This window comes from Melospiza melodia, chromosome 2 (genome assembly GCF_035770615.1).
Source record: "Melospiza melodia melodia isolate bMelMel2 chromosome 2, bMelMel2.pri, whole genome shotgun sequence".
Taxonomy (NCBI): domain Eukaryota; kingdom Metazoa; phylum Chordata; class Aves; order Passeriformes; family Passerellidae; genus Melospiza; species Melospiza melodia.
This window is the reverse complement of record NC_086195.1, coordinates 90,917,996-90,940,384: the sequence shown is the minus strand read 5'-3', so window position 1 is coordinate 90,940,384 and position 22,389 is coordinate 90,917,996. Positions and strand designations below refer to the sequence as shown.

At 45.7% G+C, this 22,389-nt stretch overlaps 2 protein-coding genes and 2 non-coding genes across 4 annotated transcripts in view; 1 reads left to right on the top strand and 3 right to left on the bottom strand.

Moving 5' to 3' along the window:
* Positions 1-1,209: 1,209 nt before the first annotated feature.
* On the bottom strand, positions 1,210-1,345 carry LOC134415285 (small nucleolar RNA SNORA31). Its single transcript, XR_010027019.1, has one exon. It is a non-coding gene; the product is annotated as a small nucleolar RNA SNORA31 (small nucleolar RNA).
* A 667-nt stretch (positions 1,346-2,012) lies between these two features.
* TPT1 (tumor protein, translationally-controlled 1) lies at positions 2,013-7,161 on the bottom strand. Its single transcript, XM_063149332.1, has 6 exons — positions 7,066-7,161; positions 6,746-6,819; positions 5,903-6,093; positions 5,066-5,171; positions 3,636-3,752; positions 2,013-2,236 (listed from the first exon to the last, which is right to left on the bottom strand). Exons 1-6 carry the CDS (start codon positions 7,091-7,093, stop codon positions 2,234-2,236), a joined length of 519 nt encoding a protein of 172 aa, XP_063005402.1. The 5' UTR covers positions 7,094-7,161; the 3' UTR covers positions 2,013-2,233.
* Positions 2,303-2,432, bottom strand: LOC134415284 (small nucleolar RNA SNORA31). The gene has a single exon (XR_010027018.1). It is a non-coding gene; the product is annotated as a small nucleolar RNA SNORA31 (small nucleolar RNA).
* A 228-nt stretch (positions 7,162-7,389) lies between the features above and the next one.
* Positions 7,390-22,389, top strand: part of SLC25A30 (solute carrier family 25 member 30) — a 32,926-nt gene continuing 17,926 nt past the window's right edge. The window contains exon 1 of the mRNA XM_063149329.1: positions 7,390-7,548. The gene's annotated coding sequence lies outside the window, so the exon portion shown is untranslated. The remainder of the gene's footprint in view (positions 7,549-22,389) is intronic.

Sequence of the window (22,389 nt, the reverse complement as noted above, 5' to 3'; positions counted from 1 at the left end):
ACTGAAGGCAGCAATGCATGTTTGGGAAGTGCAGCGAGCCCAGCAAGAACATTTCCCTTGCAGCTCACTGAAGAAACAAACAAAAACCCACAACTCCAGAGCCTCTGAACTGGCACTTCTTACAGCAAGCTGAAAGGAGCCTTCCCACCAGAGGCTTGCCGTGCAGAAGAGCACACTTGCTTGGAGCACAGGATTCCCTAGTTAGGAATGTTTGCACACAGCAATTAAATACCCCAATGAGCCTGAAGTACAGACAGGATGACACACAATTTGCCATTCAACCAAGCAGCAAGGCTGTGTTCATTGTGCTTTGAAGCACCTGCTTTTCAAAGCAGCTCTCCATCTGTACACAGGTGCCACGTGGCAATTTGCTCCAGGCCGGTGCCCAGGGCTCCCAGCCTTGGCAGGACCAGCCAGTGGGGGGAGGAGTCATTTCCACTCCCACATATCAGCTCCAGAATTTTAAACATTGACTCACAGGAAGTGGGAGCCAGGGCTATGAGGGGCAGCACAGGCATACCAGCACTGCCCTGCCCACACTAACTGAGGACTGTTGGCTCTCCCTCTCTTTTAATGTTCTCATCTTTAATGAAGATGCATCAGGAAAGGGGACAGAACATCCTCACCTGGCCTCATTAAACACATCCTCTGCAAGAAAAAGCACAAGCTGCCTCAGTGGTTTTATCTAGGCTTTGAACTTGCCTCCCAGCCTCAATGGGTGAAGCAGGCTACACTAAAATTGTACCTCATCCACTACAGCTGACTTAAAATCCTTTACTGAAAAAGCTTAAAAAAACAAAAAAAAAAATTAAAATTCCATATATATAACATTCCCACAGAACTAAAATAGGGTGTATTTAACCAGACAGGAACCTGGGAGATAACTAGGGCAGGCTCCACTCCCTCCTCCGGTCTCTCACTCCTCCCAGCCTTCTGCCACATCTATCTCACCCCTGCAGAACCCCCTTCCACCTCCACCCTGCAGCACCAGGGGCCAAAAATTGACACAAAACAGCAAAGATGTGAAAACCCCAAAGGAGATAAACAGCCATGCCCTCCCCTTTCAAGCACCTTAGCCTTCTATGCCTCTGCCATCACTGCAGCAGGAAAAGTTAATGATTAGCAGTCCAAGGCAACATCCCTGCTCAGGAACAGGGTCAGCAGCAACACACATCCCCTTGATCCAGGTGGGGCTCTGGATCTGGAAGGATTTGTGTTCCTTTATTCAATCCAAACTGCCACCGGGTCAGACAGGCAGAAAGCGCAAGGAACCTGTTACTGTTGCATCTCAAAAGAGAACCTGAGAAGCAACAGTGTTTGCTCCAGGTCTGTCAAACAGATGCATTCCCTAACATAGAACACAGCAGGAACATAACTTACTAACACTCAGGTAAGTCCCAAATACAGGCATACACCTGGTTTGGAGGATATCTAGGGCAGAGCTAGGCCATTCCAACATCGCTCTCCAAGAGGCCAAGTACAGAAAAACCACAAATCCTGCAACTTGACTGAATTCTAGTTCATATGCTCCCCAACAGCTGTCAAATTCAAAGTACCACAGCCAAGCTGAGTTGGAAAACTGAGCCATTTCACCTTCTCTCCCCAATATTCCCATTCAGCCTCCTGCCTTGATCTTGGAGACCTCCTATAGCTCAAGAGAGGCTCAAGTGCTCTTGTCTGACAAAGCAGTTCAACGCCAGCACTCAGCCTGAGTAGCACATATTCCATTCTGGGATGTTTTTGTTACTAATTTCTTATCTCTTCCAGACATAAGACTGCAAAATCACAAAAGATGGTGGTCCATTCCATTATGGCATTTCTTAGACTTTGCCTTATTGATATCAACCTGCTTTTGCACTCCAGTACCACAGGCAAACTGTGAAATCTGTCTGGAAACAGTCCAGTTGTATTGCTCTAGCACCAGCTGTGCTACTGGCAGCATCAATCCATGGTGCAACCTCTCCTTCAAGTCACCTTGAGAGACACATCAGACCAAAAGACATCACCTAGAATGGGTTTAAATGAGTTTTATTTTAGACAACCTACATGATAGATGTTTTTTTGTTTTTTTTTTAACAATGCCTCCACTCCAAATCAGGGTCAAAATAAGTGAATAAAGCTCAAGATGACATCAGTCCAGTTAGACATTGCTGATTCCTGGTGTTGTGCCGATGAAGAAGAAACAGCAGCCAGCTATGAAGACAAGTGATCCAAAACCATACTGTATGATTTGTTACTGAAACAAGAGTAAACAAGTGTTAGTTAAAGGTCTTGACATTATCAGCAAATTTCTGTAACTTGTTTGTGTATTCCCTAATTCAATCTGGGCTGCCACAGTCAGGCAGGCAGAAAGCGCAAGGAAGTTATTTTTGCATCTTAGTGCAAACCAGGGAGCAACAGGAAAAGTGCTCATGGTCTATCAGAGGATGCTGATCATTTTTACAATTGTACAGAGCAACTGGCACCCACCAGCTGCTAAACAAGCCAGGCTGAGCACTCATTCACACTCTTCCTGCTTGACACACCAAGGTTCATGTTTCCCCTGAAGCACATCCTAAACAAGTACCAGAGCTTACAATGTACCCAGCTGTCTCTGAAGAAAGCCGCACCAAGAAGCTGAAGCAGGTTTTACTGCACACGGGAACACCTTGCTACTGTTCTTGTACTCCACCTTGAAGTAGGTGGAGTTATCCAAACAACACATCCAAAAGGTGTGCCCCCATAGAGAAGATGCACAGAAGCTTCTGCTCCCAGGAGGTGCCCTGCAGGTGATCACCTGTTCCAGGACCAGAACAGACATCCCCCCTCATCAGGCTGTGGGAGGTGCTGTGTCTGTCTGGCCAACTTGAGTGTTCCTTTAATTGGGCTACTGCTGCACACCAGAATCTGGCTCATCTTTACATGACTAGCATACCAGAAAGCCTGGGAGAGGCTTTACAGATAAATTTAGCTGTCTATATACAGACTTCACAAGTCCACAATGGGCAAGGCAACTGTTGGTCCCACACTGCAGTGAATTCCACAGGTGTCCAAGCAAACCAAAAACCTGCAAGTGTTGAGATCCAAATACTATCTTGTGGGCAACCACATTCCAGACCGCAGGAGCAGACCACAGGAGCTCAGGTAGTTGGGAGATTCCAGATAGAAAAAAGGTTAAGTACCTGGTCAAGTAATACTGTGTTCCCAAATTTAGGGCAGTATTTATACTGACAGTTCTTGTATAAGGGCATCAGATTAAGTGAAAGAAGACAGAATATGACCATGCAAGGTACTTCACAGTTAACTCCCAGAAAAGAGAGCCAAAGTAGAAGTGCTCCATTTCAGAGGACCTGCTATTTAATCTAACGGTTTAAACCCATTCCCAATTACACACATCTCACCAGGGCCATCCCTTCTGCATTTCTTGGCCATAAGTCACCATGAATCACAGCAGTGATATACATCCCCTTTTAGTACAACTGAATAGTACTCAAAGTTTCAGGCATTTTGTATAATATGAAAGCACCAATCAGGCTGTACTTGCACAATACTTAAAGTTTTCAAACTGGCAGCTACTGTTCAAGAGGGATACAGGAGAACAAAAGATGAAGGAGCTCACCATGTACTTGGGCACATTAACTCAGTTCAGTACTTACACATTTCTCGATTTCTAAGCCGTCCTTAAAGAAAATCATATATGGGGTCACACCATCCTCACGGAAATCCAGGAGAGCCACCATTCCATCTGGATTCATGTTCTCCCCTACAAAGAACTTCAGAGGAATGTGTCTCTAAGACATTTAATTGCCTAATGCCAGGAGAAAATGCCTTTTTATACAATACTTTTGTATAAACAATGCAACATCACCAAGCTCAGTTTAAAAGTCTCCCTGAGCAGCCACAGGGATTTTCCTTCTCTGCAGCTTGTCAATCTTTGTGCTACCATGGCTGATACACCAGAAGAAAGGGATGCTATCCAGAGGGACCTTGACAGGCTGGAGAGGTGGCTCCATGGGAACCTTGTGATGTTCAACAAACCAAGTGCAATGCCCTATACCTGGGTCAGGGCAAGCCCAAGCACAAATACATGCAGGGCTTGGGAACGGATTGACAGCAGCTCTCGGGAGAAAGACTTGGGATGTTGGGTGACAAGTCTGTGTAACCCAGCACTGTGAGCCTGCAGCCCAGAAACCCAGACATCTAAAGAGGAGTGACCAGCAGGTCAAGGGACATGATTTTGTTCCTCTGCTCTGCTAAGCCCTCACCCAGAGTGCTGCATCCAGCTCTGGAGCTGGGATCCCAACACAAGAAGGATGTGGATCTCCTGGACCAAGCCTAGGTAGGCCACTGAGATGGTCAGAGGCCTGGAGCACCTCTCCTATAAGGACAGACTGAGGAAGTTGGGGCTGTTCACCCCTAGAGGCTCCAGGGAGACCTTACAGCACCCAGTATGTAAAAGGGACTACAAAAAGTCTGGAAAGGGACTTTGACAGGGGCACATGGCAATAGGACAACAGGAAATGACTTTGAAACTCTAAAGAGGACAGATTTAGATTATATATTAGGAAGAAATTCTTCACTGTGGCACTGGTGAGACACTGGCACAGACTGACCAGAGAAGCTGTGTATGCCCCATCCCTGGCAGTGTTTGAGGCCAGGCTGGATGGGAGGGACTCTGAGCTACTGGGTCTAGTGGAAGGCATCCCTGTCCATGGCAGGGAATTGGAACTCGATGATGCTTTTCAACCCAACACCTTCTGTGATTAAATAGTTTTACCTTGCTGCTATGAACAGAGCAAGAGACAGCAGGGGTCAAAGTGATCTACCTTCCAGGTCTAACTGTACAGTCCCTGAATCACCATAACAACGAATGTAGCTAACTACAAGCATTACCAGCTGAAATGAGACCACCAAACAGCTAACAGTCTCTGGCTGTTTCTCCTCCCTGACTCTCAGGGCCACTATTGCTCTCAAAGACTGTCAAGTTAGCATCCCCACAACAGGAGCCATCAACATTCTCCACAAGCTGATCAGCAGATGAACCAATCACAGCTTATCAATACTGCTGTAAGGAGACATAACTTACCTGGTAGTTTTTGAAGTTGGCAAGGATGTGTTTGATTTGTTCTGCAGCCCCGGTCATGAAAGGCTTTACTCTCTCTGGCTTGTGTTCCTCAAGTCTGGCTTTGATTCTGGAAGGACAAAGAAAAAATGCTCTGAAAACATGTTCTAGCTTAATATCTTCATTGTCTGGCAGGATGCCATAGCAGAAAGGGTTGACCCAGCTACCTGTCAAACTTAGATTTTGCTGCCTTTCCCCCTACTTCCTCTCAAATCCCCCAAATTTTAACTTAGATTTTTAAAGTGAAATCACAGAACAGTACCTGCCACTCCTACCAAGGTTATTTTACAACCAGGCTAGTGATAGGCAAAAATCAGCAAGCCCTTTCCACAGCACCAGGAATATCACCCACATCACAAAGCTTTTTCACTTTCAGTATTAACCCCACTGAACACCAACCAACAGCTGTTACACCATGAACTAGCAAAAAGACCCATTCACACATGGCTTTTAGCTGTTTACACTGTCACTCTAGAAAAGCTTCAGAAGCTTTTCTTTACCACCTCAGTTCCTCCAAATGAAGGTCTGGCATGGAGATACAGAAAACAGCAAAGCTACAAATAAGAGCCAAAGCACACGATCAGTTCCTCTACCTCAGCCAAAATAAACACAAATATTCCATCCCCCATTCTTTAGAGTCCCAGTTCTGCCAAGCATTAAGACATTACTGAAGTTCACAGCCAGTTTCACACCTGTATCAGAATGAACACCTGATAGGAATAAATCCAATGCTGTTTTTACAATCTCAAGCACACAAAACCCCTGCAGTCCAACTGAAAGGAAAGGCCTACCAACACTTACGCTTTCATGTAATCCTTGATGTACTTCTTGTAGGATTCTTTTGTGAAGCTGGTCTCCTGAAGGTGGTGGTTAATTACTATGTCAACACCAGTTATGACCGTGGCTTCTGTTCCATCTCCCTCAGGACCTTCAGCAGAGGCATTGCCACCAATTAGAGAGTCATCAATTTGACCCTCTGTCCTGGTGACCATCTAGATTTAGAGACATCAAAAAACTTAACGGCTCTGCAAAAAACCTTAGCACTACCGCTCTTACACTCCTATGACCTGTCAGCAGGGCACAACTCGAGACACAGTTCAGTGCAAGGAACCTGGCTGCAGCTTGAGCACTAATCTCCCAGTGACAGGAAAAGAGGGAACGGGTTAAAATTGAAAGACAGTAGGTTTAGATTAGATATTGGATAGAAAGTCTTTACGTGGGAGGCACTAGCAAAGGTTGCCCAGGGAACCCGTGGATGCCCCACCTCTGGAACTGTTCAAGGCCAGGCTGGATGGGGCTTTGAGCAACCTGGTCTAATGGACGGCGCCCTTGCCTATGGCAAGGAGGCTGGAACTAGATGATCTCCAAGGTGCGTTCCAACCCAAAACGTTCTATGATTCTATGACTCCCAAGCACGACTCCCGCACGGTGCACAACCGAATCTCCATTACACTCCAGCCTGGCTGACTCGGGCTCTCTCAGGCACCATCTACGGCAGCACGGGGCACTGGGCCAAGGTGAGTCTTCTCTCTTTCCCTGCTCGGGCTCTTCGCAGGGAGGCCACCCCCCTTTCCCCACCGGCCGTGAGTCACCGCGGCAACCCTTCCTCCCTCCCTCCCTCCTTCGGGGCGGGCGGGCACTCACCTTCCCCTCCACTTCCAGGCACAGGCCGTCCGCCACCTCCCGGATCTTGTAGATGTCCGAGAACATCTCATCCTCTGCAGGGACAGAGAAACGCACATACACACCCAGCCGCGTCAGCCTCCGCCTCCCGGCACCCACCACTTTCCCCCATCGCTCCCGCCCCCGGGCTCCGCGCCCCCCCCGCCCCGGCCCAGCCCCGCACATGCGCGCCGGCACCGCCGGGCCCAGCGCTCGGGCCCGGGCCGCGCTTCCCCCCCCGCTCCGAGTGCCGGCCCGGCCGCCCCTCCCGGCCGCGCCGCCCCCCCCCTCCGCGGCCTTACGGCTGATGCAGTCCCGGTAGATGATCATGGCGGCGGCGGGGGGCGGCGGGGGCGCGGGGTCTCAGCGCAGCGACCCGGGCGCGGGGCGGGAGCGGGGCGGAAAGGGCCGAGTCAGCGCCTGCCGGGGCTCATATAGCGGGCACGGCCCCGCGCGTCACCGCGCACGCGCACTGCGCGCCGCCCCGCCCCTCCGCCAGCGGCGCCCCCGCGCGGCCGCGTCCGGAACCGCCGCGCGAGGGGAGCGCGAGCGCGGGGTTCCCGGCGCGCGGGCCGGGGCAGCGCCACAGCGGGCACCAGTACCGGCACCGGCACCCGCACCGGGAGCTGTCAGTGCGCCGAGGCCTCCCCTCCGCCTCTGCAGGATCAACTCACCGAGCGACCTCACACGGCTTCCCCTCAGGGCCCTTCACCATCGTCACTGCTCTCCTTTGGACGCTGTAGTAGCTCCATGTCTTCCTTACATTGTGGCGTCCAGCACTCGAGGTGAGCCGCCCCAGCTCAGAGCAGAGCGGGACAATCCCCTCCCTTGCCCGGCTGGCCGTGCTGTGCCTGATGCACCCCAGGACAGGGCTGGCCCTCTGTGTGCCGGGGCTCTGCTCAGATTCACCTGCCAAACGGCGAGCGGGGTTTCATCCCTCCTGAGTCAGCGGGGCAGGGCTGGCAGGGACCTCTGGAGAGCAACCAGACCTGCCCCGGGCCAGAGCAGGGCTGGTGCCTCTCCCTCATTGCCCGTGCTTGCATTTCAGGGGTTTCAACACCAATTTTCCTCTTGCTCCTAATCTTTTAAGCTCTCAGTAACACATTTCTTTTTGTCTAACTTCTTATGAGGTGTCCGGGAGGTGTGATCACTGGCTCTTCTGTCATTACTCAGAGTCACTGAGCTGGGGCGATCACTTTCTTTCGCCAGTTGGTGCAAGATGGTACAGCTTTTGGGCACACCTATGCATCCTTTCTTTTTCCTCTTTTTTTTTTTTTTTTTTTCAGGGAGGCAATTATGTATATCCACTCTCTTTTCCTTGTCTTGTATTAGGAAGCGTCTTTGCACCCCCATGTTCCAAACTAGCCTCCAGTTTAACACAGGCAGCCTGGTAAATCCACACACTGACTTTCCAAGGAGAAGTGCACCCAGCTTTTCCCAAGCCCCCCGGGGAAGCACTGCTGCCCGTGTCCCATCACAGCCAGGGTGTCCCCTCCATGGGCAGCCTGACAGGGCTGTGTCTCTGTGAGCTGTCCTGGCCACTTCCAGCTGCTGCCTCCTCGCTGCCATCCCCACACGCTGCTGAGGGGCTCTGGACCTTGCAAGGGCTGTGACACAGGGACACAGAAACTCATTCTGTTATACATTTGCTCTACTGGGTACTGGATCTCCTCCAAATAAGTGATGTTTTGAAAACATTTATAGGGAAATAAGTAGGAAGCTATGGAACTCTTCCTGTTATCACTCCCTCAGGGAAATTGAGTTGGGGATGTTCAGAGGCACTGCTTATGCACTCGTGAAAGGGCTGCCTGGGACAGGTATATTTTTATTATTTTTCTTATAAGAATAAGTGAGATTTAGCCCAGTAGTCAGGTGGAGATAAAAGACAGAAGGGCAGTTATGCCTAGACCTCTTTTTCCCCCTTTGGACTTACTTTTCTGCAGCAGCCTGTCAAGCTGAAACAAATCTAGACCTCACTTGAACTCCGATTCTTAAGAGACATTGATAAAATACCTTCAAAAGACATCATGGGACCTGAAACGCTTATGCTGCTAATGATCCTGGACTTGGCAGAGACATCAGGGCACAGGACACAATTCCCTGTCCCTCGCCTTCCTTAGGCAGTGAATTGCTCATTGCTTTCCTTGTGTGTGCCAGTGGAGCTCCCTTTTTATCTCCTCCTTCCCTGCTCTTCCTTCCTTTGCTCCAGATATCAGTGCCCTTTTTTTTAAGATGGTCTAGCTTCTTACATAATCTAATTAAATTTACAAGTCGTTCTCTGCTGGTTTTCACCTTCAAGACTACTGCTGCTATTTCAGGCCTGAAGAAGGGGCTTCTTCCCGAAAGCTTTTCCTGCTTTTTTTTTCTTTTCCTCAGTGACATCTGGCCTGATAAAAAATAGCCCCTCTTTTTACAAACCACAATAAAAAAAGAGCAACTTACATCTTTAGCAGTATGTTGAGTGACAGGAGAACATTTGCCTCCTTCTACATAGTGTAATATGCAGCTAAAAACATCCAGTTAGTAGGTGTGCTTCAATTTGGTTTTATTTTCAAGAGACCATTCTAGAAAAAAGGATATTTCTGCAGTAGTCCAGAAACATCTTACAAATTCATCAGTTGACTCAATTTGCTGAAGTCAGGGTAGAAAGCCTTTAGCACAGTGTGATGGTAAAGGGACCTTCAGGTTGCTCTGCCTTGCCTGTAGGTCTGTATTAGGAGTTGAAGGTGTAAAATGTGAGATGTCATTTAAAAACGCGTCTGCTAAATGGGTCAAGGCTCCTGTGTGAACACCAGGAGTGTTTGATGTGGAGTTAAGTTAAATCAGTATCAAGTTGAAGTTAGCAGTGTTTTCATTGGCATAGGCTTCGCTGAGGTATCAGTGCTGAAATTTTCCTGTGATCCCATATAAACACTGAATTATGTTATGTGCTGATACTTTGTGAATTTGAAATAGATTTGAAAGTGCTTTTTTTTTCCCCTTTTTTTTCAGAATCCATTTGAGAAAACCTTAGTATTCCTCACCTGCTTTCTGTCCAGGCAGCCTCTTCAAGCACTTCTCACATCCAGCCAGAGTTGGATTCACGTTTCAGAGTGACACGTTAAAAATGTGGTCCCTCCCTCCACCTTTTTAGGTGCCGATTGACAACCAAAATGATGTGAGAAGTTTTCCTGATAGTGCACCTAGCCTTTTGTGTTGTGTAAATCCTGAAGGACTGATGGAATCCTGTAGGTTTATAAAGGAGTCTTCTAACAGTATCTGAGGAGGATTTTCTAGGCAGGTGTGTGCAGAGTGTCACAAGAAGCCTTTCCCATGGAAAGCCACACCTCAGACAGTTGTGAATTACTGCAGTATTGCTTCCATCAATATTGTGTGGATATGGCTGTGCTCAACTAATTGTGTCTTGGGTTAGAGTGCCAGATGACAGCTGATCCTGCACCATTCTGTCCCCAAATAAACAGTCCATTTTCAGCCCTTGTGGCAACTCCCATGAGCTGTAAGAAAAGGGAGGGGATCCTGCCTTCAGCCTATGTCTCCTGCAGGGTGCAATCAGTGGAAATAAAGCAGAGGTGAGGCTGGAGGAAGAGAGGTGGTACTGGGCTATGACATAAGGGGTGGCACCAGTGTGTTCTTCTAACCTTTGTAAAAGTCACATAAAAGTGATGATGTTTTACATCATTTGCCAGGTGTGGGGGAGAGGATCCTAAGTACACATCTATACCTGCTGGTAGAAAGAAATTGGAAAAAATGAGGATTAAAGGACTGAGCAAGCCCTGGTGCTGCAGAGAGGCTGGCAGGACAGTCTGTGCCCAGTGCCCCCTTCCCCAGTGCATCTCCCAGCACAAAGGCTTTGGGAGAGAGGATGCACATGATCAACTCATGTCTTCACAAATCTGTCTGGAATTTAGGACTGAAACAAGGAGCTGTGACTTTGTAGCCCCTTCTCCAACACACACAGATGGAAACTGTAGCTTTTAACTGGTTCGCTTCAAGTTGTTTCCCCAGGGCATTTCCAGGCAATAAAGATTTGATCACTATTTGTTACCTCTGCTTATTAATTGGGAATTGATCTTACAAAGCCAGACCATCAGTTTGATTCTTTCAGGTGAGTTTATGTTATGAATATAGTCAGTCTTCCAATGCTTGGCAATCCTTCGACTGTTTTGGATATCGAACCAAAATTCATAATTTAGATTTACATTGGCAGTGTACTAAGCCAGAATCCCAGATCCCAAGATTAATATTTGAAAGAGTTGAGCTTTGATCATTAGTGTTGCTTATCAGCTCAGATCTATTCACAAATGATAGACCATATTAGGTTGGACTAGATAGATTCAGGTATCCCAGGCAAAGGCATATTTTTAGAATACAAGGAAGGTCTTTGGCTGAGCAACAATCCCTCTAACACTCACAACAAACGCAGGTGTTCGTGTTCTTACCTTGGCATTTTCAGTACTTACCGTTCCTCTCGGTGGCTGCTGCACTTCTGCGAACACACACAGAGGTCGCTGCGCAGCCACAAACCCCTTTTACCTGCGGCACTGCTCGCCCAGACCCTGCCCTGGGCGGAGTGAGGCTGTCAGCCCGCACTGCGGCTGCTGCGTTTTTAGGAAAAAGAGGACTGCGATTCCCAAGTTCACAACTATGAAGCAAGGTGCTGCCCACCCGCAATTTCATACTCACTAACCATAGAAACATCCAGGTGACTGAAAGGGCTGTGGTGGAAATGTCTGCACCTGATCCTCAGGTCTGTGCCAGTGTGTCCCACTGATGTGCTCAATGATGGAATAGAGAGTGCATTCGTTAAAGTGGCAGTAACATTACATTGGGAAGGACCACCAGTGTATTGGAGATAAAAACTGGAATTAAAAAGGGATTTTGACACATTGGACAAGTGGCCTGAATTGTTAGAAGGCATCTGGACAAGGCCAGCCCATCAATGAGCAGTCAAACATTTGCTAAAAGGAAAACCTACCAAAGGCTTTTGAACACAAAGGTGCAGCATAACATTTAAACAAGCTCTGAGCCACACATTACTAGAAACTGAAAGAGTGCATAGAGGAAGTGCTGCCTGATCATGGCCCTGGTCCTCTGCTTGTTGTAGGCTTCTGCTGCTGGCAAATGCCAGGGAATGCTGAGATGATGATGTACTCCACGTGGGTGCTCTGATGTCATGTTCACAAATACAGAGCAGAAATGATCAGCCATGGACACAGGACAGAGAACTGGGCAGCAGTTCTACAGAAAAATCTGGGATACTGGTGGATCCAAAGCTGAACCAGAATCATAGAGTCATAGAAACATTTAATTTCAAAACGGCCTCTGAGATCATTGTGTCCAGTCATTAACCCAGCACTGCCAAGTCCACCACTAATCCATGTCCCTGAGTGCCACATCTGCTTGCCTTTTAAATACTTCCACAGATGGTGACTCAACAACATCCCTGTGCAGCCTGTTCTGATGCTTGACCAGCCTTTCAGTGGGAAAAACCAATAATCCTAATGTCTATTTTCACCTGTTCTGAGAGAAGGCCACACAATATTGGAGTAGCTAAGTGATGATGTTATGTGTAAGAGACTTGTGCTGTTGTAGACGTGAGGGGCTGAGCTCTGTTTGGTGGTGTTCCAGGTATTTCCTGGAACACTGACTCCAGCTTTAACAGCACACTTTGAAAAAGCTATGGACTGATCAGCAAGGGTTCACAAGAGCAGAGGGAATGAGTAGAAGGAAAATGAGTTAGTTTGTTTTGCTGTGAGGAAGATTTAGATTAGCCATGGGAAATGCTTTCCAGTACAGCCAGAGAAGCAAAGAATAGGCTGTCTACCTAGTTCTCTGTCCTGGCAGGTTTTTGGGAATAAGCTAGAAACCCGCTCATGGGAGATCAGAAAGCATGTTAGATCTGTCATTGTTGACACAAATAATGGCTGATTCTGCCTGCCTCTAGGTTCTTTTTAATCCTATTCATAACCAAGTGATTCTTATATGAACTATGTGCTGTCATTTATACCTGTTTAGGGTGGTTACACAATCAGGGTAAAATTAATATCCACAAATCCCTATTCAGAATAAACAAGAGGGTTTGGAAAAGGGACATTATGAGAAGAATGTTTCCCTGCATGGCAAGATGGGTCTGCATGGAAATCACGTGCACACAGAAGGAGAAGCATTCAGGTTCTGCAGTGCCCAGAGTCTTAATCCTAGTGCGTCCCTATTTTAGTCCTGGTTAAATACAGTGTGGTACAATCTTTTGACTTAGGTTAGAGGTATGCTGCAGAAAGGGCTCCTTCCATGCCAAACCTAAGGCAAGGGTAAGCAGGGATCTATAATAGGAGTCCTAGTAAAATATCTGTATTGTATTTGAATATCTGTATATAGGCCTTGCCCTGATAAGCCCCAGTTGTTCTTGATGGGCTGCAGCTGTAGCTAATGAAGATAACTGGGATAACAGGGACTGGGCTTGACCAGTCAGGGAGAACCTGGAAGGAGTCCTGATGGAGAAGGAGTAACAAGCAGAAGAAGTCAGAGCTGTGAAGAACTGCCCCCAAGAAGTATTGCTGAGAAGGTACGAGACTTTAGGAATATGATTGCGACAGTATGGGACTTTAGAAATATGAAGTATAACAGAAGATAACAACAGGGATCTAATTTCTTGTGTTGGGACTCTCCTTAGTCTGTGGGCAGTAAACCTGGACGTCTCTCTTACAGCAGAGTAGAGGTTTTATAAAGTCATCCACCAAAAAAAAAAAAAATTTTTCAGTGCATGCCTGGATGGTTCAATTGTTTTGCAAAGAATGGGAATGGAATTTATCCTATTTATCCTCCACAGCAGAGATAGCTCACGAGCAGATCCATTTGTTAAGAGCGCTCAAGCTGACTTCTCACGGAGCAGCCAGGCTGGCTAAAGAAGGGAAGAAGGGAAGGGGAGCTGGAGCTGCAGGCAGGGGAAGTCCCAGGGTGTCCCAGCCGGGCCAGTGGTGTGGGACCAATGTCTGAAGCCACTCCAAGGGCTGGGATGAGCCAGACACAGTGTGGCTGCAGCACAGCCCCGGTGGGGAGTGAGGGATGGGCATGAGCACAAACAGCCACTGAGCCCTGGGGAGGAGGGTCCCAGCAGGGCAGCTCACGGCCCCATCCATGGAGCTGGTTTTACTGCAACGCGAGCCAAGGTTACAATTTCCATCTGCAGGCATCCCTTCAAAGTTAGCCAGTGCTTCTAAGGCAAACATCTCTGCCCAGTTCTTCACCCTGAAGACATCTTCAGTTAACTTAGTGATCCCTGTTGAGAGGACGATGTCCTCCTGCGAGCTCTCTATTTTTGTGCCAGCCTTAAGGCTTTCTGAACGCCTGTGCCATGTGGGACACCCCACTAGATGGCGGGACAGGAGCCGGTGGACGGCAAGCAGGACTCAGCTCACCTTGGTAGGAGGCCAGAGCTTTTTCCACTGCTGTTGGTACCGTTCCCGTGTCACCTGACGTGCCCCAGGACCAGCGCAAGTAAAATTCGATCTTGGGCCTGTAACTGATGCAGCCGCTCTGGGCTCCTGGCCAGCTGGATGCTGCACACAGATACCATTCACTCCTGATAATTAGCATCCACTCATAATGAGCTGGGGTCTGTTGAGTTCTTAGCCATTATAGGGGCTAATCCTGCCATGCTGAACTCACTCAGTTGCCATTTTTCAAAATGGCATTTGCTTCAGAAATCTTATGAAGCCTGAAATTGAGTTCTGCCATTTTAATCCATCCCTGTGTGCTTTTTAGGTCATTGTTACACAGTGTGAGCTCTCAGTCTTGTCAATAGAGAAATAATCATCAGAGCACTCAGCATGTTAGTGGTGTTATCCCTAGAATTCTGACACCACCAGCGGGTAACACAGTTACATTTAGAAAACAAACTTTGCTGCAGATGCACCAGGAAAATGGCAGGATTTAATACCCATTATGAGAAAATGGGTAGATTAACTTCTTGGTCTCTCAAAGCATCACTTTAAAATACTGTAGGGGACAGCAGGCAACAGGACTAAAAGATTCTATTTTGGAAAACAGCTTCTCAAATGGCAATCCAGTAACTTGAGGTCATAACACGTCAGCTGGAAATACAAAGCTGCTGTCATTTTCAAAGATCTCAAGACAGATATTTATTATTTTCTGTTAAGAATTTAGCGTCCACTACATTCCTCCTTTCTGCAAAAACCAAAAAGGTAACTGGGTGACAAAGGATATGTTGGACACTTAGGAGGTACCTCCTAGCTTCTGACTGATTTTGAATTGCTCTGTTGTTTTGGAAAGGTATGGCAGCACTGTAGGAGCTACTCAAAAATGGGGAATTTTAAGAGAAGGATGAGAGAAGAAGGTGTTAAGAAGGTGTTTGCGGATTCTATCCACAAATATGCTCTGAGGAAATAGGGACTGATCTGTTTATCTGTCTGTGAGATGGCTGATAATCTGAGGCACTTCAAGATAAGGTTAGGAAAGGACCTTGAGAGTTCAGTCAGCCAGTCTCCTTTCATCAGGGAGATTAGTTAAACATGCAGTTCTCTGGGGAGATGTTTGCTTACCTTGTTCTTCAGGTTTCCTGGTGCTGGAGATTTCCATCGTCCTCTGCAGAACAAACAGAACTGCTTACTGAACAGGGGACTGGGCCCTACCATTCCCCTGTGAGTGTTGCAAGTATAGGGTGGATCATAACCTGTATTAATGTGGATTTAGAGGCCTGTCTGATGCTCAGATCCTTAAGGAGCTCAGTGTGCCCCATTCTACACAGACACAATAGCTACACAATTTGTGTATTTATTAAAAAAGCCCAACTGTATTATTTGTGAGTACTTTCACACAGGATGAATCAGGGTGTTCCTCACTGTTTGGTTCTTTCACTGGGTCAGTGGGCACATGGAAGTCTCTCTCCACAGCTGTGGTGCTGTAGGTAGAGAGGGAAAAGGGATGAACCAGCTCATCTCATGTATTTCTTCAGGACCTTTACATAAAAAAGCAGTTTAGCTAACGAATACAATTCAGGGCAGAGTGGCCTGAAGCGATAATAGATACTTCTGTGAAAACATAAGAGCATCTCTCAGTGCTGATCACAAGACTAAACTGTTAATGAAATTTTAAGAAGGGAATAGAGAATAAAAGCAGAAACATCCTTGCCATATGTCTGTATACACACACACAGAGTAAATACACACACACACACTTTGTATGTAATTGCTGCATGCCCAAATGTCAAGTGCCATGTGCAGGCCTGGCCTCACAGTGTCAAAAAAGTGTGATAAAAGTGAGCCCAGTACCAAGAAAAGAGGCAAGCAGCAAAATATTATCTGCAATAAGGCACACTACCTTTAAAAAGTGATATCTGGGGTGGTGGGTGTGATAGAAATCTTACCATCAGAGTTGAGAAAATTAGAAGAGACCAACTATTCACTCTCTGTCAGCAGACAGGAAATATAGGAACATCAGGAAAATGATGAGGTGACAAGTTCAGAAGAGTCAAAGGATGGCTTCTTTTAACACCCTGTGTATAGTTAGCCTGGGAAACTTATTGCTTGAGGATGCTGTGGATGCCAAAAGTTTAGATTATTGTAAAAGGAAATTTTAAAAAATTGCAGAAAAGGCTACTAAGCACTTCTTGCTCAGGAAGAACCCCTACAGCCAAGGACTGCTGGAGGTCAGGAAATTCAACACCGAGATGTTGCCTCCCTCTGCATAGATTTGTGTTTGGAAGCAGTTTGAAGATAACTCTGTATCCTTAAATGCCCTTTATTAACTTGTCAATCATATGCAGCCTTAGGAGAGAACTTTTCTAGAAACACAGAGGGGGAAAGAAAGTCATAGGGAGGCTGGGGAATCATCTCTGTCTGTTTCTCTGCCCTGAAATAACCCTTTGACAAACCTATGGGGCCATGCTGAGGTGAGGGAGGACTGCTGCCCATTCTGCCTCACCAGCTCCCAACTATGCCAATTACATTAGCTGCTGCCCCGAGGACTTCTCCTGTCTGATCCCGCTGTCTTACAGTTCTGACCTGGTTTTGACATTTGAAAGAGCAAGCAAAACCTTCCTCATATGTGACAGGTGGTTTAGGGGCCACCAGCTTCCTTACTGTTTAATGACTGTGCTCAAATGCCCAGCCAAGGCAGTGTTGGATATCCCTGAGTAAGCGAAGGGTTACAGAGGTGATGTGAGGTCAGGCTGCCTTGTTTCAGCACTGCCAAGAAATCACATCCACCCTCAGCACTCTTCTGTATGGCCACAGGCCCCTTCTGGGTGTCTCATTTTTAAGTAGTTCTGCAATGTGGTCTGGTGCTGTGTTCCTCCAGCTGTGGCTTATCAGACACTAAATCACAGCAAATTTCATGTCTGGGACATCCTGCCACACATATCTCAGCCCACAAATGTATAGATGTGTACAAGCAAAGTGCATTGGGACCTAGAAAACACATTTTTGCACATCAAAGTTGAGCACGCATATTTTTCTGCTGTAAATAACAGGCACACAGTGCCTGTTAGGTTTGGGCTTGTTTTCTCCAAAAGGTCTTGCTATCCTTCAGTCTCGAGAAGCTCCAGTGTGTGGGTGGGAGCACAGTACACACCTGTGAGGCCACAGAGAAATTCCTGTGTGTCAAAACTCCTGCTTACAGCCCCTCCTCTCTGCAATGGCAGTCTGTGCATAACCCTCCTGTCTCACATTCTCCATGCATGAAATGAGGCCAGTAATGTTTATCCACCTACTGCAAGCTTCATAGAACAAATCATTGCTACTCTGTGGGGACAGGAAACCAGGAAGAAATCCCACTGCAAAAATGAATAGGTATGGGAGCAAGTGAGTGCAGAGAAATCAGGGAGGCGTGGGGGCGTAGCTGTTACAGCACAAAGCAAATGATTCTCCTCTGAGAACAGCATGAATATGGAAACCATGCAACAGATGCACTATGCTGAACATCAAATAGATGCAAATTATTCTGGGCATCTTTTTGGTGCATTTTCTCACTATTCACAAGCAGGTTTGTGCTGAACATCCTGGAGAGAAGCTGCTTTTGGGGAGAGTGGATGTTGCATACACAGGGTGAGAGCATGCAGGGTGTGCTGTGCTTGGGGGGCCCCTAAACAGCAGGATAGAAATTGGCTTCAGAATCCTCTGGGGCAAGGCAAAGGGGTGAGCTCCAGCCAGGCACATAAGAGCAGTGCCATGAAAATGGAGATGGTTTTTATTTCTTTCTGTTAATCTGAGTTTACTATCCACTGCTTTGGATTTCTGCTGGTGGCCAGTGCTATTTAAAGACTTGGCTTTCATCCAAAGCCCTCAGTTGCATGCTTCATACAAGAAACACAGACAGAAAAACAGCAATTTTTCCATTAGTTTATTGAACAGGTCTGCTGCTGCTCAACACAAAAGGCACCATTTCAGTTTCTGCATGCAGTCCTGTTTATAAGCAAGCTCCTTTCCTGAGGGCCAGCTTTTTCAGAGGAACAACCTGATCATTTGTGGGTGTCTTTACTACCTGGAGTCTGACCTAGGCAGACAGAGGCTCAGGGCATGATTTTGATTTGCAATTTTTTTTTTTTTTTTTAAAGCATTTCACATGAAAATGCAAACATAAATGCCGAGTCTTCTGATTTTTTAGCCCACTGAAAATTAAGGACCAGGAAAATTCTTTTTCATCATTTCCTTGATTTCTGATTATATTCTCCATTCCTGAACATAGCCATGATGGTTGGTAGTTATATTGACCGAGTATGTTTCTTCATTCATAGTTTCTCTTCTGGTGTAATGCAGTCATAACAAATTACTACTTATTTCCCTAGGTAGGGAAACAAAACTGTGGAGATCATGGATATTCAGGATGGATAGCAAGAACCTGATATCTTGTCATGATAATATTTGGTGCTGCTGCTGAAGTTTGGTCTACAGAGAGGTACAAAATTTGTTTTCACAGTGTGGCATTTGGCCCAAGTTACAAAATGTTAATCTTGAAAGAGAAGCACAAAAAAGGGCTGAGTTTTGGACTGACAGTGGGGAACTCCCATGTCAGCCTGCTGGAGCTGTGCTGCTTTCTAGGTTGTTCAGGGCTAAGCCTGTAAGTATGTTTTTAGGAATCAAAGTACTTTTCTGCTTCCCAGCAGAGGCAGGAGTTTCCTGCAATGCTCAGGTCTTGTTCTTAGCACTCAATTTGGATTTCCATTCTTTGGTTTCAGTCCCTTTATTCATAATGTGTACGTGTGGGTAGTTACAGACCACATAGAAATACCCTGAAGAGTCACTGCTAACAGCTGAGAAGTGCAGTCTATGGGATGAGATCCCTTTAAGGCCTCGAGGAATAACACCGAGTTTACAAAGCATGTAGGAATTGCACCCTCTTGTTCAAGCCCAGTGACAGATGTGAACAGCACCAGGCACTGTTACAGCCTTGTTTCACAGTCAGTGCAACTTCAGTCATTCAAGAGTTCTGAAGTCCTTTATTTGGTTTTTTATATCATTAATGTGAAGGACCTACTAGTTTAAAAACTGTAACTAAGAATAGTTTTGAATTTACCAGAATGGCACAAAGAGGAGAAAGACAGACTGGTATTATCACTACAACATTTAAACAATATATTATCATCTATATATCTGTCTCAAAGATTAAAAATTACATAAAAATGCACACAATGTTAACTACTGTTAGCTTATATAAAAATAATTTTTATGTGAAAAACATGAAAGCTACACATTGTATATACTGCACACCTGGACTTGCATATTGAACTTATGCAGAAAGTACTTTAGTCTTTTAATACAAATGTCCAGTAGACATCTGAGAGCTAAAGACTGTTGAATACAGGAGTTCTGGTTTTGCCTAGTGTGTGATACAGTAGTAATACTGAGCTGGCTGTAGTTGTTATATGTTTTAATCATGTAGTTAGCAGGACAAGAGTGTGGTTTTCAATGCAATGTTTTATTTTCCATGCTCTGGCACGTGACATCATGGCTTTGTTTTGACTTAGTGCAAACACCAATTCCTATGTTAGTAATGTATAGTAAGAGGAAATGAAACATTCATGTAATTGCAGAAGTGAAAGGCAAAAAAGAAAATAGTTATTTTTTAATACATGGGCACAGCGTGACCCCACAGTAAGGTCACACTGCCTGCTCTGGCTCCAGTCTGTGGTCAGGAAAGGTCTCTGGGAGCTGATTTTGGAACCTGGCACAAACTGGCTCTGTCATGTGCTACTCGAGGGAAAGTTCAGACACACAAATCTGGGCTTATAAACAGAGGCAGTGAGAACTAAGATGCAGTTCTGACAGAGAAGATTTATTATCATCTTTTTACCTGTCCCCCTGTCCTTTTACCTGCCCTTTTGTCTGTACTTTTTAAGGTTCATGTTTGCAAGCACCTCTTCAAGTATGAAGTAAGGTTGGGAGGCGGGTGGAGAGTATCTCTATTTGTGTATGTGTTCTGTGATGGAAATGGAAAACATTTCAGAGTACGGTCCAGAAGATTTTAAAATTGAGATGTTCTGGAGCCAAGCTGGACCAAGCTTTAAGTATGAATAAAACCAGCCGATCTCAGTCATCAAAAATGCAGAGTGACTACAACTGTGCCTTGCACCATTGACTCCTCACCCCAATGGCCACAGTCAACTCAAATCAGCAGAGCAGAGCCTCTGTGAGCTCAGAGCACTGTTGGAACACACATCTCTGTGTTTACAGTGTCAGTGTCACAGGTTGTCTCCAGGTGTAATTTACATTAGACAGCATAATCTACTTCATAAATTCAGCCACATCTTTTGCAGTGCTGGTGCACATGGAGTATTTTGAGATTACTGTGTCTAGCCTAATATTGGAAGATCAGACCCTTGGTTCAGGATGAGCAGTTGGTCTCCTTGCAAGAATATTTTGCTCTTGATTTTCATTCAAGGCTTTTCCCCCCATTTTTACTACAATGAAAGTTATGGTCTGAGAACATTACAAAATAATAATCGGCCTCCCACCACCACCCTCTGAGACTAAACTGGCTTTTCAAGAATTTTCACAGTACATTGCTCACAAAGCTGAGGGAGAGCAGCTAAAACTTGGAGGCAAACCCAGGTCCGATTAGTGAGCCTGTAATTCATTAACATTTATATGGCCATTTGTTTCAGTGCATTTGAAGTAAACAAAACAGGGAAAATAAAGGAGAAAGAACTGAATGTCAGTGAGAAACTCCAGGGCTTGATGCCATTGCCTCTTGTTAGCAAATGACAAATACCTCCAAACCTTGCAAATGCATTCTGGGGTTGCTGGAACTGTTGAGAGAGTGGATGGGAGCTGTGACCTGCCTGAACAATTATTTTCCAGAGAACTCATGTAATTTCCAGTGGATTTAGAAGATTTAATAGGAAAAAACCAAAACACTATTCAGTTGAGCTTTCTGGGTATAGTGATTTTGACCAAGAATATTAATTCATGAAAATGCAAAAATGTTGTTCATTGTTTCTAAGGCAAAACAGCAAAACAAAACATCTGTGGCACTGGCAGGATAACTTTGATTGTAAGAGTCCTGATTCTGATTTTCCTGCTGCAATAAGTGCTGCATTTCAGACAGTATGGCAAGAATTCTTTCCTAATGCTGTCCTCCTGCAACATGTAAAGGAAAAGGTTTTGAAGGTCTCACTGCTGCTGCAGCTCTGTCTCCTATCACAATTGTTGGGGGATTACAGCACAATGCAGAATTTAAGAAAATTCTTAGAACTCTTTCTGGGCTGGTATCCAGAAGCCTGTGTTTGGCTAAGTTTAGAGGGCTTTTGGGACACAACTAATCTGATACTTGAAACCTGTGAAGTCAGGTGTGTTAACTATAACATGGAAAAGACAGACACATAACTGTGTACTAACATGGTCAGATGAGCTCGGTTTGGGAGTTAATTCCTTCTGCACTGGTGACATGGACAGTGGTTAAACTAAAATCTTTTTTGCTGATTAGAGACTTGCTGAGCTAATTGAATGAACTCTGTTCAGATGAGCTAGATGGAGCTGCAGGAGTCTGCACATCACTGTTTTTTTCCCCACCTAGTCTTTAACTACACCATTTAAATGCCCCTACCATGTTCTGGATTGTATGAAGTGAGTAAGATTATCTATACTGTACATTTCGTTGCTCACACTTTCCCCTCTCCCATTCCTTTCAAATGCTGTGTACTTACTGATCAAAAGCCATTTTCTGGTGTTCCCCTATTTCTGGAACTGCTTTTGTTCTTCAAGGTTTTAGAAATAGAGAACAGCCTGTTTATAATCTCCAAAATTCAATGTTACAATGGAGTCCGCAGTGAAAATCAATATCAGAAAAAAAGTGCTGTCATTTACATATTGCTGAGATACATTTGGAAAAAGGTTGTGTAGCTTCTATAGTTACCTCATTTTCATACACATTCAACTACCTCCATTACAGAAGGCTTTCAGGTAGGGACTGTCATTTAAGATATAAAACCAATAAAAACAGTGGATCTTTTGGAATCACATAAAATCCAGGATGTGTAAGAACTACAAGAGCTGGGCTAGTTTCCCATAAAATTTACAGATATTACAAATCCACAAAGTTTAACTCCATCCAGGGGGAAGTATATAATCTATTGCTAAGTCCTGTGCTCCAAGCAGCCGGGAGGATGGCCATGC